Source organism: Carlito syrichta, unplaced genomic scaffold (genome assembly GCF_000164805.1).
Source record: "Carlito syrichta isolate Samal-C Ts95f unplaced genomic scaffold, Tarsius_syrichta-2.0.1 Scaffold308054, whole genome shotgun sequence".
Lineage (NCBI taxonomy): Eukaryota > Metazoa > Chordata > Mammalia > Primates > Tarsiidae > Carlito > Carlito syrichta.
This window is the reverse complement of record NW_007252150.1, coordinates 169,015-184,289: the sequence shown is the minus strand read 5'-3', so window position 1 is coordinate 184,289 and position 15,275 is coordinate 169,015. Positions and strand designations below refer to the sequence as shown.

Genomic DNA, 15,275 nt, shown 5'->3' with positions numbered 1-15,275 from the left:
CACTGTGACAATGATAGTCTGAGCCTGGAGTAATGGGAAGACTCGGCAGGTGTGGGACACACAGCACTAGCAGAAGTGCAGATGCATGTACCAGAATGCTTCTGAGGACCCTCGTGAGGCCAGAGGGGTTGTAGGGAAGGCTTTGCAGTGCGAGCAGTGGAAATGGACTGAGAATGAGCTCACTGTTAGTTATTTCGGAAAGGACATGGTACTTTCTTTGGAAATCAGAGAAGGAACTCTGAGAGCTTTAGAACAGGGCGGAGCTATTGTCGTGGCAACATCTGACAACCGTGCAACAGACCCCATGTATAGCTGTGCCAGGGTATACAGGACATAGATTAGGGCCTTGTCTGGGTGGTGAAATGATTCCTCATTGGTTCTGCTGCTTTTAGTCCAGGTGGGAACTTTGGTCTCTGAGTGAGCCATTCATCTGATCTCCTGGTACAGAGCCAAGAGGTAGAAAGATCAAGTGCAAATACCAATGTTTGAGAAACGCTGTGCTCCCCCTTCTCCTAAAAATTCTACCATTTGTATTTCTGATGTCATAATAAACTGTCACTTTCTGTAAATACGAGACACATGCAGCAATCTTATCTAATATGGGTTTGAACTTTTGGTACCGAGGACTGTTCTCCTGACACATGCATGGGATGTGGCTTCCTGAGATCCTTACGAGGTCATCTCACTCACCTGACTTCCTTGTCCTTTCCTCAGTGGAAGTCCTTGATGCTATCAGGTGGAAAATGGGCCCAGGAGGGCTTTGTGGATTTGAATTGTGCCAACGAATCCAGCCATATCCATCTTTACAATAGGCCTATGACTTGGAAGCCCAGCTCCTCTGAAAAGAAATACATTAAGCCTCTGTTAGACCTGTTTTGATTAATAACTGGTTAGATACTGTTCTCTATGCAAAACTTCTTGTGTAAGCTTTTATTCTTTTGATTTCTTTTTTATCTGACAGCATTTTTTTTCTTCTAAAAGGAACAGTTATTTTCTGTCCCCAAAGCCAACTCAGTTGCAGCGTGGGTGTGAATGAGAAATGTTATTTATTGCACAAACACTTATATACAGAGTCGTACTTATTTAGATCCAACTTATAGAGAGATCCTCCCACACCAGGAAACTAAAAGGAAGGCTTCAGGGATTTTGAAGCAGATGCATCAAAAATGCTTATATGTTGTAGCTCTTCTATAATAAATCTTCATATTGGCAAAATCATTTGTTTCATATTAACTCATCTAAGATATTTTTAATTTTCGAGAGTTGGTAGAATGACATTAGAACAACTTTTATTGAAATGAATCCTTTGAAAATTTCTTCATAAAATATTTCCCACATGTAGCAAATACTCATAATTAACATAAATTTCATTTTTATTGTAATTTTGCTTAAATGACTCAACACAAAATTAGTTTGGTGGTTTACATAATCATATTTTGAATACTTTTTCAAGTGATGATAACTCATTTAATTTCTAAAGAGGAGACGTATTTTGATATAAAAGTTCTCAACTAGGGGCAATTTGGAAATGTCTGGAGATATTTTGGGTTGATCTAAACTGGGGATGGTGTTGCTCCTGGCATCCAGTGGATAATGCCAGGGATGCTGTTACATGCACAGAGCAGCCCCAGAACAAAGAATTATCTTGCTAAAGTATCAATGGTGCTGAACTTGAATGCTAAAAGCCCTGGTTCAATATGTTCCTCCCATGCCACTGACAGGCAAAAGCTCTAAAACTCAGTGGAAGATGGAATTGCTGAGTCCAGGAAGGAGGGGCCTGCTATTTAGAGCAGAGCCTATTTAGAGTAAAAGCTTTTTCAAGGAGTCAGCCTTGCATGGAGGAATGCTCAGAAAACTCATATCTGTATGTAAAGACCGTAAAGGACCTTCCCTGTCACCTTACCTTGATGATAGTTTACAGTACCTTTATTTTAAGAAAAAAGGTAACATGTTATAGTCTGAAAATTATAAACCTCTAAAAATTACCTGTTCCCATTAAATGTGCTTCCCTACTTAGCAAACATATAATTTCATCTTGTCATCCTTGACTGTTTCCATTTTAGCTGCTCTTTCCCTTGACATGGTATTTCCTTCTTCTCCAATTGTTCCTTTCCAAATCCCAGGGAAAGAATGTTTCAGGCATTTGTGCTATTTTTCTCTTCCTTCCATTCAGGAAGCAGAGATGTTAGGACTGGGATCAGAGCAGAAGGCTTGTAAGCGAAGGATAGTTCCAATTGCAAGTAGGTCTGGGTGGCTCGCTTCATAGTTAGCAGAAGGGGATTCTGTGTTGGCTTGCACCTGGCACATTTGGAAACTGTGTGCAGGAGAAGAACTTGCTTTTATCCCCTAGTTGATTTGAGCTCAGTCTTGGAGATCAAGACAAGAGAGTTCTGCAATCCATTTCCATGATGATTGCTGCTTGGTGGTAGCAGATGCATCAGTGATATGGCTCTGGGTGCCTGTTGGGTCCCAGGCATGAGTGTGAGCTTTCGGCATCATGTGTACCACAGAGCTAGCATGTACTGAGGGCTTATTGTCATTTTCAGCATCCTTCCTGTATTATCTTTATCTCCCTTTATTTGTTTTGACATGGAGCTATGAAAACCTACCTACAGCCTTCCCAGAGTGGAGTGGTTATGGGTGTCCCAAACCTCCTCACTTTTGATAGACCTAAATCACACTTACAACACCTCTAACAAGCGTTAATATATTTTAAGATTACAATATTTGAGGAAATTTTTTGTGTCTTAAGTCTCAGGTCAGGAGGATAAGAAAAGCTGGACTACTTCATGTGGTTAGTCGAGACTGGGGCTCTAGAGTGCCCTCCAGCTTTGCAGACAATAAGTCCTTTCCTAAGAGCAAAAATCACACCTTTAATTCTATAACCCTGGAAAAAAATGAGCACTTGCACATCCATCATCGGGCTCTGTTTCTGGACAGGGATTGTGCACCATTGGACAGGTAAGCCTCTGTCTCCCTGTTTTCCTCTCCAGTCCATTCTCAACTTCAGACTTAGGACCACTCACTTCCTGAGGAAGTCATATCCTTGGCTTGTCTTGATCTATAGTCCTTTCACTTGTTTATCTGCCCAATTCAAACATTTTGACCAATAAGGACATTCTAGAATCCCTTACATTCTTAAGGGCCCAAATGTTCAGCCAACTCTGAAGTCCTTAGTCCTGGCAAGTCCTTTACTACATTTCCGTATATCTACTCTATAATTGCTACTTATTTATGTGATAAGGTCTAATCCCATGCTGCTTGATTCCTCTGCAAATTCATATGTACATGTAGAGCTGGGTATGCAGTTGGCACTTAATAAATATTGAATACATGAGAGACTCTAAACTTAGCTGGATTTTCAAGCTTCTGCTCAGGTGTATTCTTATTGGGTCAACTGCTATAAAATTAATTAAAAAATTTCCTACTCTTTAGCTTAAAAATTTCACAATCACTTCTTTTTCCTACCTTTCCACTGACTTGATTCAAAAAATATTTTGTGAAATTTGATGCACCCTCAAATGTATGTTTTCTCCATCTTGAAATCTCATCATACATTCATGTGCACACTCCTTTTTAAAGACAAGGCCTCTTTCCTTCCTTTCATAACTATTTTCTTTACTGGGACTCTAATAGCTTCCCACCTCAGGTTTTTTTTGGGGGGGGATCTTTTTTCATCTCCTCCCTGGCTTAAATCTACAATCTCTTCTTTACTCACCATATCTCAGGAAAGAAGTCACATTTAATTATCTGTTTTCTCTATCCTAAAATTCTCCTACTTTTAGTCCCAATCTGACTTCAATGAATTTTCTTTGGTTATCTAACATTAAAGGCAACCATGCGTGTTCTATTCCAATTCCTTCCAACAGTTCCTGCTTTGTTTTCTTCTGTATGGATTCAGTCTCCTGTTCTGCCAAAATTGTTTCCCTCAGGTCGACCACTGATTATTGACTAAAGTTAGTGGCCTTTGCTCTGCCTTGTCAGAATGTAGTCGACCAATTCTTTTTTAAATGTGTGGCTTCTCTACTCCACCCGAACTTGACCTTCATGTTGCCATTGTCCCTTGGTACTCCTGTGTCTCTTCTCTACTCTTAGGTTTGTGTATTTACTTTTTTGATTAACAGCTCTTAATAAAACAGTTCTTTTAGCCTTTTTTCCCCTCATGCTTCCCCTAGGTGAACCTCAGCTACATCCATGATTTTAACCTTTCCCACATTATATACTGTCTTCCTCCTCCCCCGCCAAAAGACCCAACTTGAGTTTTCAATAGTTTGCTGTATTTGCCTAAATATTCATTCAGCATCTTAAACTCAACATGCACAAAACTAAATGCTCCTATTCCCATTTAAACAAAGCACTTCTGTTGACTTTTCTATTTAAATGAATGGTGTCACTATACTTGAAGTCACTTACATTATCTCTGTTGAATCCATCTGTGCCTTTTTGCTGTGTATTCCCCAAATTAAGCAGATTAGAACAACAACCATTTTACTGTATTTTGCATTTTCGGGGCCAGGAATTTGGGCCAGGCTCCACTGGGTGATTCTTTTGCTCTTCGTGATATTTACTGGTCACTCAGTGGCTTTACTCATGACTGGGGAGATGGGCTCAGTGTGACCTGGCAACTACAGGACCCAAATGTGAGCTCCCTAGTATGGCAGTGTCAGGGTCTCAGGGCAGTTGGACTTCTGACCTAGTGTCTCAATGTCCCAAAGAACATATTTCAAGAGACAAGTAGCAACTGCCAGATTCATAGGGCCTGGGGTTGGAAGCCAGCACAGTGTAACTTCTGTTGTATTTGATTCAGCAAAGTAGTCACAGAGCCAACCCAGATTCCAGGGGGAAACATAGACACACCCTCAATGGGAGGAATATCAGAATTGTTGGCCATCTTGAATCTTCTGTACTTTCCTTTACCCACATTTATCGTGTGCTGTGTTTGACTTTTTATTCTCATGGGCACTACCAAAGTTACAGCTTCATTTGTTTTTCTTCTGAAAAACTGCAGTAGCTTCAAGTTAACTTCTCCACCTCTGTGCTCTTCTCTATCCAATTTGCTTTGTAGACCGTTGTGAGAATCATCTTATTTATATTAGTAAGAACTTCTAATGTGAATGTACTACGGTGACTTGTTGCCTAAAAATAAAGACTTCACACGTGAGTGTAGTTTGCCATCCAAATCTTAACCTGCTCTCTAAGCTCTGAGCACTTCCCACTACTTCTCTTTGTATTTCCTGGTGTCTGGATCAAGTATAGTAAACCATTCACAATACATGTTGCATACTCCTTCCTCTTCTCCACCCTCGCAGTGTGCCTTTTCATCCTCTTCCTTTGGGATGAAATGTCCTTCTAGAAAGATCCATAAGAGAGAAAAAGGAATGCTTCTACACTGCTGGTGACAATGCAAACTAGTACAACCTCTTTGGAAGACAGTGTGGCGATTTCTGAAAGAACTAGAAACGGACCTTCCATATGACCCAGCAATCCCCCTATTGGGAATATACCTGGAGGAACTGAAATCATTCTACAAAAAAGATACCTGCACATGTGTGTTTGTTGCAGCTCTAGTCACAATAGCAAAAACATGAAACCAACCATGTTGCCCATCGAAGCTGAACTGGATTTTAAAAATGTGGTGCATATACACAATGGAATATTATGCAGCCATAAACAAGGACAAACATATGGACTTTGCAGCAACTTGGATGGATTTAGAGTTGATCATACTCAGTGATTTATCACAGAAACAAAGAACAGATTTCCATATGTTCTCACTCATAAATGGACCTTGAACAATTATAATGCTGTAAGAAAGCGATTGGCAGTAGTGGGAAACAGTCGGGGTGGGGGTTGGGACTGGCAGTTGAGGGAAACTGCTAGGGGAGGGAGGGGCATACCTCATCAACAAGGGTACCTGTATGATCAATGTTTATATACCCCACATGTTTATAATAAAATTATAAATGTACCCCACATATTTATAATAAAAATTAAAAAAAAGATCCACTAGTTGAGCTCCTCTTTATCCTTCAGTATTAAACTAAAATTTGGACTCCTCCCCAGACCCATCACTGATCCCTCTTTGTAGCAGTAGTACTCTCTATTATTTCCCACAACATACCTATTCTCTTTAAAGTCAGCTAATAGCTTGGATTTTGGTTATTTTTAAAAGTCTATCTTTTTACTTTAATACTTGTTAATCTTTTAAATTTTTCATAATCTTTAAAGCCCGGTTTCTAGCATAGTACTTTCATTTCACCCAGTAGGCTATCAGTAGAGATTTTATTTGATTCACACTCGATCTCTAGTCAGGCATTTCACAGGCAGATTACTTATAAATTTGAAAGGTTAAATTTACTAAATATGGATAATTTTAGAAAGTTGGGTAGTATTATGCTAATCAGATTAGTAGTAAAGACAATGGTCATGGTCTTATTAACAATAGATCTTTTGGATGTTGAAAAGTGATGGGCAGGAATTTGTAGGGTTTCCACATGTAGCTCTGAGTTTCCACACAGGGTTAGGATACATGGCCAAGGGGAATCCAATCAATGACCACGACTATTAATCTGAATTTTTAGGAGTGATTGTGATAACTCAGTGAAGCTCAAATGTGAACATTTCTCCTTCTAAAACAAGTGGTTTATGCCATAGTTATTGGGAGAAAGCGAGGTCTGTATTGAGACACACACACATGTACACACATACATGCACAGATTGGAATATCATTCAGGAAAAGATGTTGCCCTAAACTCTCTAAGATTTCCTTTGTCTCCACAAAGTATAACCTTAAATTTAGTGACAGAGCTTTACCAAGAGATCACCCATCAGTAAACACGAACTCATGGTTACCCAGTTGTTCTCTTTTGTGTGTTTTAGGTATTTTCCACACATGAGGGGAAGACAAACTTCTGTTTAGAAGACCAGTGGCTGGAGGCAGAGGCTCCTTGTCCACCATGAAGGGAACCTGTGTCATTGCATGGCTGTTCTCAAGCCTGGGGTTATGGAGACTCACCCACCCAGAGCCACAGGACATGACCCAGTGTCAGAGAGCTGAGCACCCGGTCATTTCCTATAAAGGTAAGGAACAAGCGTGATCTGATTGCATAGCCATTGTCCAAATGCACATTCCATATTTAGTGATACAGGATAATAATTGCTGTATTATTATGTGACTGTTATTTTAGACACTTTAAAATAAAGGTCAAAAAGTCAGGCTCGGTGGCTCAGCCTGTAATCCCGCACCTTGGGAGGCTGAGGTGAGTGAATTGCCTGAGCCCGTGGGTTCGAGACCCGCCTGGGCAACTTGGCGAGACCTCATTTCTACAATAAATCAAAAAATTAGTCGAGCGTGGTAGCGTGCGCCTATAGTTCTAGCTACTTGGAAGGCTAAGGAGGAAGGATCGCCGAAGCCCAGCAGGTCGAGGCTGCAGTGGCCGAGAGCGGTCACTGCACTCCAGTCTGGGTGACAGAGTGAGACGCCAACTCAAAAAAAAAAAAAAAAAAGGTCAAAATACAAAATTCTATATCATTGGAACTTCATATCCAGAAAACTGATCACTACCTCAAGAAAGATCTAAGACAGGGATCACCATGTAGGAAATCCCATTATTTGAGGCTGCCTTTATTTAACCAGCCTCCTAGGCATTTGAGCCAGGGGATGAAAATATGACCAATAATAATGACAACAGAACCAAAGAAAGCAAAAAAAAAAATTTCACTTTGGCATTTTCCTATGAAGCTTTGCTCTTGCCACAAGCCTTTGTCTTTGTCTAGCATTACATGACAGCAAAATTGATTTGATGTCCCAAGTATTTCTATGGAACTGTAGGATTAAATAATTAATCTGTATATCCACTCATTTATTTTTTCATTTATCTACATTTATTTAGTGTATTTCACATCCCAGGAACTCAAAGCATTCAGAGTCGGGAAAAAAAGTAGTCGTTGTCCCTGTCCTCAAGAAGCTAAATCATCAGCCTAAATGTGATTAATCAGATATTGTATTTTAGTACTTCATGCAACAAATAATTTTATATTTTGCTTTTTAAGCTTTGTATTATAAAAAATTTTAAACATATGCAAAAAGAGAAAGAATAGTCTACAGAACACCCAGCCCCATACTTATCAATTTATGGCCCATCTTTTTTTTTCATTTAAATCCTCACCCATACTCTATCCTACACCACAAAGTTATTTTAGACTTTTTAGAATTTTTAGAAAATTTAAGAAATATAATTTTATCTATCCTATTTCAGTTCTCCAAAAATAAAGAACTCACACTACCATTATTACAACAAACAAACACAAAGATTGTATAGCATCATCAAACATCCACTGAGTACTGAGAGTTCCTTGATGGTCTCATGAAAACTTAGGGATTTATTTGTTCATAGTTGGATCAAGTCAGGATCTAAATGAAGTCCATATATTGCATTGTCTGGCACATTTCTTGAGTCTATTTTAATCTTTTACTGTTTTCTTTTGTTCACTTTGCAAATTAATCTTTACTGGAACTGTGTTCTTTGTCCTTTAGACGTTCTCATAGTCTAGATTTTGCCCTTGCATCCTGTTTGTGTGGTTCAAAGTTCTTCTGTCCTGAAAATCTCTGTAAACTCCTGTACTATCTAGAGGCCTGATGAGATTCATGTTTAAAAAAGCATTCAACCTCAAGCAGCCGCCACCGTGTTTTTCTTTAAGCTCTGGCCCCTCCACAATCTGGGGGAGGTATATCTCCCCTTCACTCTCTTTCTCTTCAATCTACATTCTAAGTAAACTATTTTTCTTAATTGAAAGAAAAAAAAAAGAGGGAGACTCCGGTTCTGACCTTTGCCTTTTGGCTGTGTTATGGGTTGTGCTCTGTAGTCCCATCGGGAGGCAGAGGATGTCCAATCAGGAAATGAGCCATCATTGATGATCACTGCTCCAGTCTACTGAATCACTTATGGGTGCAAAACTGGGATTTTCCCATTTCATTGTTTTCCTAATTTAGTGGTTAGATTACCTTTAGATAAACTAACTTTTCTTCATCAACTATATGAATATTCTGAAGGTACAGCTCATATAGGAAAAGTCATATAAATGTCCTTAATGCCTCCACCATTTTTTAAAGAGACGAGTAAATTGGTTCTCTGACATCCAACTGGTCATTCATTCGTCATTCAAAGGGGTTGAATAAGATGTTATGTTTCCTTATCTTGAGTATTAGAATCATTATTATTAACACATGAATTTCAACATACTTGATGTATTTTATTTTAATCCATCGATCTTTCATCCTTGTAGATGGTGAAGTTGTAGCATTTCAAGCTCAGGGGAACCTTTTGTGATTGGCTTCTGAGTTTTTCTGACACCATCCAAGTGATCACTGAGAGCTTCTTTACTCTCTGGGTTAACAGGCTGTTCGTACTTCTTTTACCTATCCACTTCCTTTCATAGATCTGGGAATCACTCATTTCTTGCTGCTTTGAGAACTAAATATGCTCACAGTTAGGTATTTTCAATGAACAGTGTTAAGAAACATTTAAAAAAAAAATACATCATAAGCTTCTTCTGGTACTTTCAACTCATCTATAGTACACTAGGGTCTTTCTTAACCTTTCCCATCTTACATCTCTATTTCTCCCATGCACAAAATCCTGTCTCTGTAGGCCAACTGAATTATTCCTCTGCCTTTTCCTGTAGTGTGCACTGTTGTTTCAGAATAACAGTTTCATGCACACACATGGAGTTGTTCTTGATTATTAAAAACCCTTTAAGATGATTTTCTCTCCCTCTCTCTTTTTTTGTCTTCCTGATGTATATTTCACAGGGGAATTCAAGCAAAATTATTGCTTTAAAATCACTTAAAATAATTTCCTTCTGAGCAGTTACAGCACCAACACAGAACCCAGTTAATTTCACTTGTTTAATTTGGCTTTTGATTTTTTAGAGATTCTTAAAATTTACATTACGTTATTATGTAGTGTTTCAAAGTCAAATCATTGAAACAAGGGATGTTCAGAGGAATCTAGCTTTACTCCTTATTTTCTTTAGGCTGTTCTTTTTGTATTTAACACACTTTTTTTGGTAATATGAGTAAGGCAACACACATATGCATATATATACACCTATGTATTCATATTCTTCTTTTTTAGATTAAAGGTGACATTTTATAGACTTGTGTCTATGTAGCAAATTTTTTTTTAGCATAATAGTGTCTCCTGGAGCCTACTCCCTAGAAGATATAGAGATTTATGTCTTTATTTATTTATTCATTTGTAGTCACATAGCCCTCCACTGTATAATGAGCCCTAGTCTACTCTACAACTCCTTACTGAGATGCTTAGGTTATTTTTTGTCATTTGTGACCATGGGTGCTGTTTCAATAAGTAGTGACTCCTGTAAACATCATTTCATATTTTTGCAGGGTACCATTGAAAGGAATTTTTAGAATTGGATTTCTGGCTCAAAGGGTGAATGATGCTGCCTGATTCCCTTTCATGAAGGTTGCACCATTTTGTTTTTGATTTGCTCTGGATCAGATTTTGTTACCCTGTAGGATTTCCTGCAAGGTGTATCATCAGGTTTTGGGATTTGGGCCAAACTCATAGTATCACAGTCTCAATATTTTTGTAATTTGAATATTTTAAAATTTAGAGTGATCATTCAATGAACATTTAATTGCAGCCTATAACGTATGAGGTCTGTGCTAAATATTGAGGTAATAGAGGAAAAATTACAGTACCTGTTAAAAGAGTTTATACTATTTTTAGGAATATGAACCAACAGGGCCATTGCATTACACTCTGTCAAGGACTGTAACAGTTGTCCGTGTGGTATGACATGGAGACCAGGAGAAGGACTCTAAGTCTGACATAGTGGGCTGTAGGATGATGGTTAAGGGATGTTTTTAGGATGAGGACATACCATAGCTGAGATCCAAATGATTGTTAGAAAATGTTTATGGAACTCATAAAAGGAGGCATTTACAGGGGGCGGAAAAGAGCAAGCGATAATCCCTGAAGAGAGGAAGGTGGGCATCTCAGGTCCTGGCAAGTGTCACGTACAGTAAGTCATGACATCTTATTTTAAGTTATAGAAGAGGAGGTGGAGAGGATCAGACTCATGTAGCTAGTGGGGATTTGATAATGTGTGACATTGGAAGATATCTTAAGAAGTTTGTCCTCTCTTTGGAGGATAGAAAAAAATGGCATCGAGAGACAATGATCAGAGAAAGAAGGAATGAAGAACTGAGATAAAGGGAGTGAGTAGAAGAAATGTAGAAAAGTGGATGGATTCTAGAAATTTGAAGAAGGAATTGTGGATGATTTTAATGGGCATAGGACAGGAGGGAGGAGGAAGCACTGAGTGCTATATCCATGTTCCTAGGTGTTGGTTTCATATTGAATCAAGGAGAGAAAGAAGATGTGAGAAGTGTAATGATTTTAGATTCAAAAGTCTGAGTTCCTATAAGCCATCAGATCGAATTATTTAGTTGAGAGCAAGGCTTCATGGGAAAAAAGAAAGGGGAGATTTTCAAGGGAGGTGGGTAGCCATCAGAGTATCTAAGGACACAGCGTGTTCAAGGAAGACATAGACCAGGAGAAAAAGGGACAAAGTTGTCCTGGTTTTCCTGGGACTTTCCTATTTTTAGCACTCAAAGTCCTTTGTTCTGGGAAAACTGAAACAGTTGGTCACTCTCCCACCTATTCTGTCAGCAATGATGTATTTGCTTCTTAGAGCTGCTGTAACAAATATCAACAACTGGGTGGCATCAAACCACATAAATATCTTCTTTCACGGTTCTGGAGGCCAGAAGTCCAAGATCAAGGCATTGACAGGGCCGTGTTCTCTCTGAAGACTCTGGGGAAGAATCCTTCTTTGCTGTCCCCCTAGCTTCTTGTGGGTCGCAGTGCTCCTTGGCATTCCTTGTTTATAGATACATCGCTCCAGTCTCTTGGTCTGTAGTCTCATGGTGTCCTCCTTGTGTGTCTGTGCCTTTTTTGGTTTCCTCTCTTTTTATAAAGACACAAGTCATATTGTGCTTAGGGCTAACCCTAATCCAATATGACCTCAACTTGAACAACTCATCTGCAAAGGTGCCATTTCCAAAGAAGGTCACATACATAGGTACATATGGTTGGGACGTCAATAGTTTTTTTTGGGGGGGACACAATTTAGCACATAAAAAAACATTATCAGAGCAGTTTCAGGGCAGTACTGGGGAAGAAACCAGCTGGTAATGGATCTGGGATAAATGTAAGGCAAATAACTAGATCTAAAAGAAGAGAAGAATCCTCTCAGTCAGGCAGGGACACGAGGGCAAGAAATGGGATTTATTTTGTTTAATTAATTTATTTTTAATTTTAGATTCAAAGGGTACACGTGCAGGTTTGTTACTCGGGCATATTGTGTGACTGTGAGGTTTGGGTTTCTGTTGAAACCATCACCCAAATACTGAACATGGTACCGAATAGATAACTTTTAACCCTTGCCCTCGTCTCTCTCTCCCCTTTTTAAAAGCCCCAGTTGTCTGTTGTTCTCATCTTTATTTCCATGTATACCCAGTGTTTAGCTCCCAGGGAACAGTTTTTAAAAGAGAATGACTTAATCATCCTTCCATGGTGATGGGAAGGAGCCAGGTGAAGGAGGAGGCTGAAGAGAGATGGGGAGATCATTGGTTAGGCAAAGTCCCTGGGGCTGTAGGAGGGAGAGGATACTGAAAACAGGTGAGGGGTTAGGTTATAGGAAGCAGACTCCACCTCCAGTGAGCCTGGAGGGCAGGAGGCCAGGACACCCAGGATGCAGGAAAGTAAGTGGGTGGGGAGGGGTGGAAGCGAAGGGTGTCCCTGAGACCCTCCATCAAGGCTGAAAAGAGTAGGCAGGTCCCAGGCCAAGAGCACGGGGGCTTTAGGAAGGAAGTGCTTCTTTGAAGAGGGCATAAGGCTATTGATCAAACACACACAAAAGATGCCCTGTGGATATAAGGACCCCAGGCAGGCCTTGAAATAGATCCTGTTACAGCACAGCAGCTGGTAGCCATTACTCTGCAAGAGTCTGAGAAAGTAGGATGAAACTCTGGTCAAGGGGAAATAAAAGAAGAACTGGATAATCTTGACTTAAAATCCTGATAACCATGTCCATATAACATGTCACGATTTAGCTTTAGGCACTAGAGGCGTTCTGTATAAGAGACTACTGATGAAGTTAACTGCATGCTAAAGTAACATCTTCATGCAACTTAGCACATTTTGTCAGAGTCTTGATCTGATTTACCTGGGTAGGCAGAGGATGCTGGTAGAATCTTTTTTTTTCCAGCCTCGGTAAAATATTTGCCACCATGGACTCCTCCTGTCTAGCGAGGTTCATTGCACAACATGCTCTAACAGCTTGCTGTGTTTGCAAGGTTACTCCCTTGACTGCATGTTCTGGAATATTTATCCCTGATTGTGCAGTGGCTGCTAAAACACCCTGACCTGTTACAGAAGCACTGTTCACACGTCCTTGTCATTTGCTTAAATGTCTGTTCCAATAAAGAGGGAGAAAATAGTGACCCTTCAAGACAGCATGCTTCTCAGCATGCTTACTGAATCTCATAACCATCTCTGAAATTAGTTTTAAATGTTTAACGTCTACTTAAGGTGATAGTGCTATATTCTGCTTCTGTTTATTGATTAAAGTTTACTCAGCATGCTGGCTATTTAGAGAGCATGCTCTGGTTATAGGAATTGATTTATAGGGAGCAGTTTCACATTATACACAGAGAAAGACCACTGGTGGGATGAGAAATGCCATACTCAGGCTTCCTTTGCTTGGATCCTTAATGTGACTGATTTGGAGGTCTTTCTTCAGGGGCTTAGCTAGCAGCATTTAGCATTAATGTCTAAGACTACTCCTGCCTGCAGAATAGAGCTGGGTGTTATTGATTTCCACTCCCAGGTCCCTGGGATCTTTATCTTTACCTCCTTGGTGTTCTCATAGGGTGTATTCCTACTTATGGGTTTATTGGTTGGCCTGAGGATTTTTTGAGATCTATGAATAAGCTCTATGGACTTTTGATAGAGGATTTGCAACGTTTGGTCCCAAGGGTTTGGGGAAGGCATAGAGGGCCATCACGGGGACTGGGCTGGGATGTTGCACTTGGCTCTCTGTTGCCTTCCCTAAAGACCTTGAGTTTAAACAACTGCCCCTTTTCCCCACGTGTAGTCTTAGGTGAATTGAAGAGCCATGACTGAAAGCGGCCGATTGGGACTTTAACCTTGGGTTCTCTTCCCAAACCACAGTAGGAACAATTATTTTTCATGGATCCCTTATTTTTTTTTGAAGTGTGTAATTATATTACATTATATTTATGTGTGTGTTAACAACATTACTTTGTTAAATGCTAACAACAAACATACATGCCATGTTTTGTAACTCTGAGCTGATTCTTTTTTATGTTAACTTGCTATAAGACCCTCCTGCTCTGAGAGAATTTCTGCCACTCTCTAAATTGATGTATTTCCAGTTATCCTGACAATGATCATTCTTGCCCATTTTCCTGCCTCCTGCTACTCTTCCCTTGATTTCTATGCTGTCCTTTGGGTCACTGGCATTGCTTGGCCTGCCCTCTGCTCCTCCTAAGGCTGGGGAGTTCAAAATCTGGGCAGCTTCAAAACACAGTAACTGTAACATCTTAGAAAACAATGATGGATGGGGAAGGGCAAATGAGTAATTTATCCTTGTGTGTTCACAGCTCCACGCATGCCCCATGGATTCCATGTATATCCATGTCAAAACTTTGTGCATGCCCCACTGCTTCATGCATATTTATGACTCCAAGCATGTCCCAAAACTCAGTGAGTGTTGACTGCTCCATGTATGTCCACAGTTCCATGTGTATCTCACAGCTTCATGCATTTCCCACAACTCTATATATACCCTTGGCTCCCTGCATGTCCACAGTTCCATGCATGTCTCATGGCTCCACAAAAGCCTCAAAACTTCGTGTGTCCCATAGTGCTCTGTTTTCTCTCTGGCTTTGGCAATCTTGTGTCTAATGTATCAAGCAGTTGTGTGAAATTTTGGCCTTGGCTGAGATTCACCTTTTCTGTAGGATCCAAAACTCTCATCACTACAGGAGGTGCTGTAATGAATGATTCCTAGAGTCCGTGTAAGGTTTTAGAGACTTCAAAGTCTCTGAATAAATGAACTTTGGGTAACATCACTTGCAAAAAGTCTCTCTGTTCATCTTATCTCGGATCTGCCATTTTGACATTTAGAAATCATAAATGTGTGTGATTGCATAATAATGG

The 15,275-nt window shown here is 39.8% G+C and overlaps 1 protein-coding gene across 1 annotated transcript in view; it reads left to right on the top strand.

The window, feature by feature from the left end:
* LOC103267212 (semaphorin-5A-like) overlaps nucleotides 1-15,275 on the top strand; it is a gene marked incomplete at its 3' end in the record, with an annotated part of 229,540 nt that overhangs the window by 51,719 nt on the left and 162,546 nt on the right. The window contains exon 2 of the mRNA XM_008064817.2: nucleotides 6,880-7,080. Within this exon, the coding sequence (XP_008063008.1) occupies nucleotides 6,957-7,080 (124 nt within the window). The remainder of the gene's footprint in view (nucleotides 1-6,879; nucleotides 7,081-15,275) is intronic.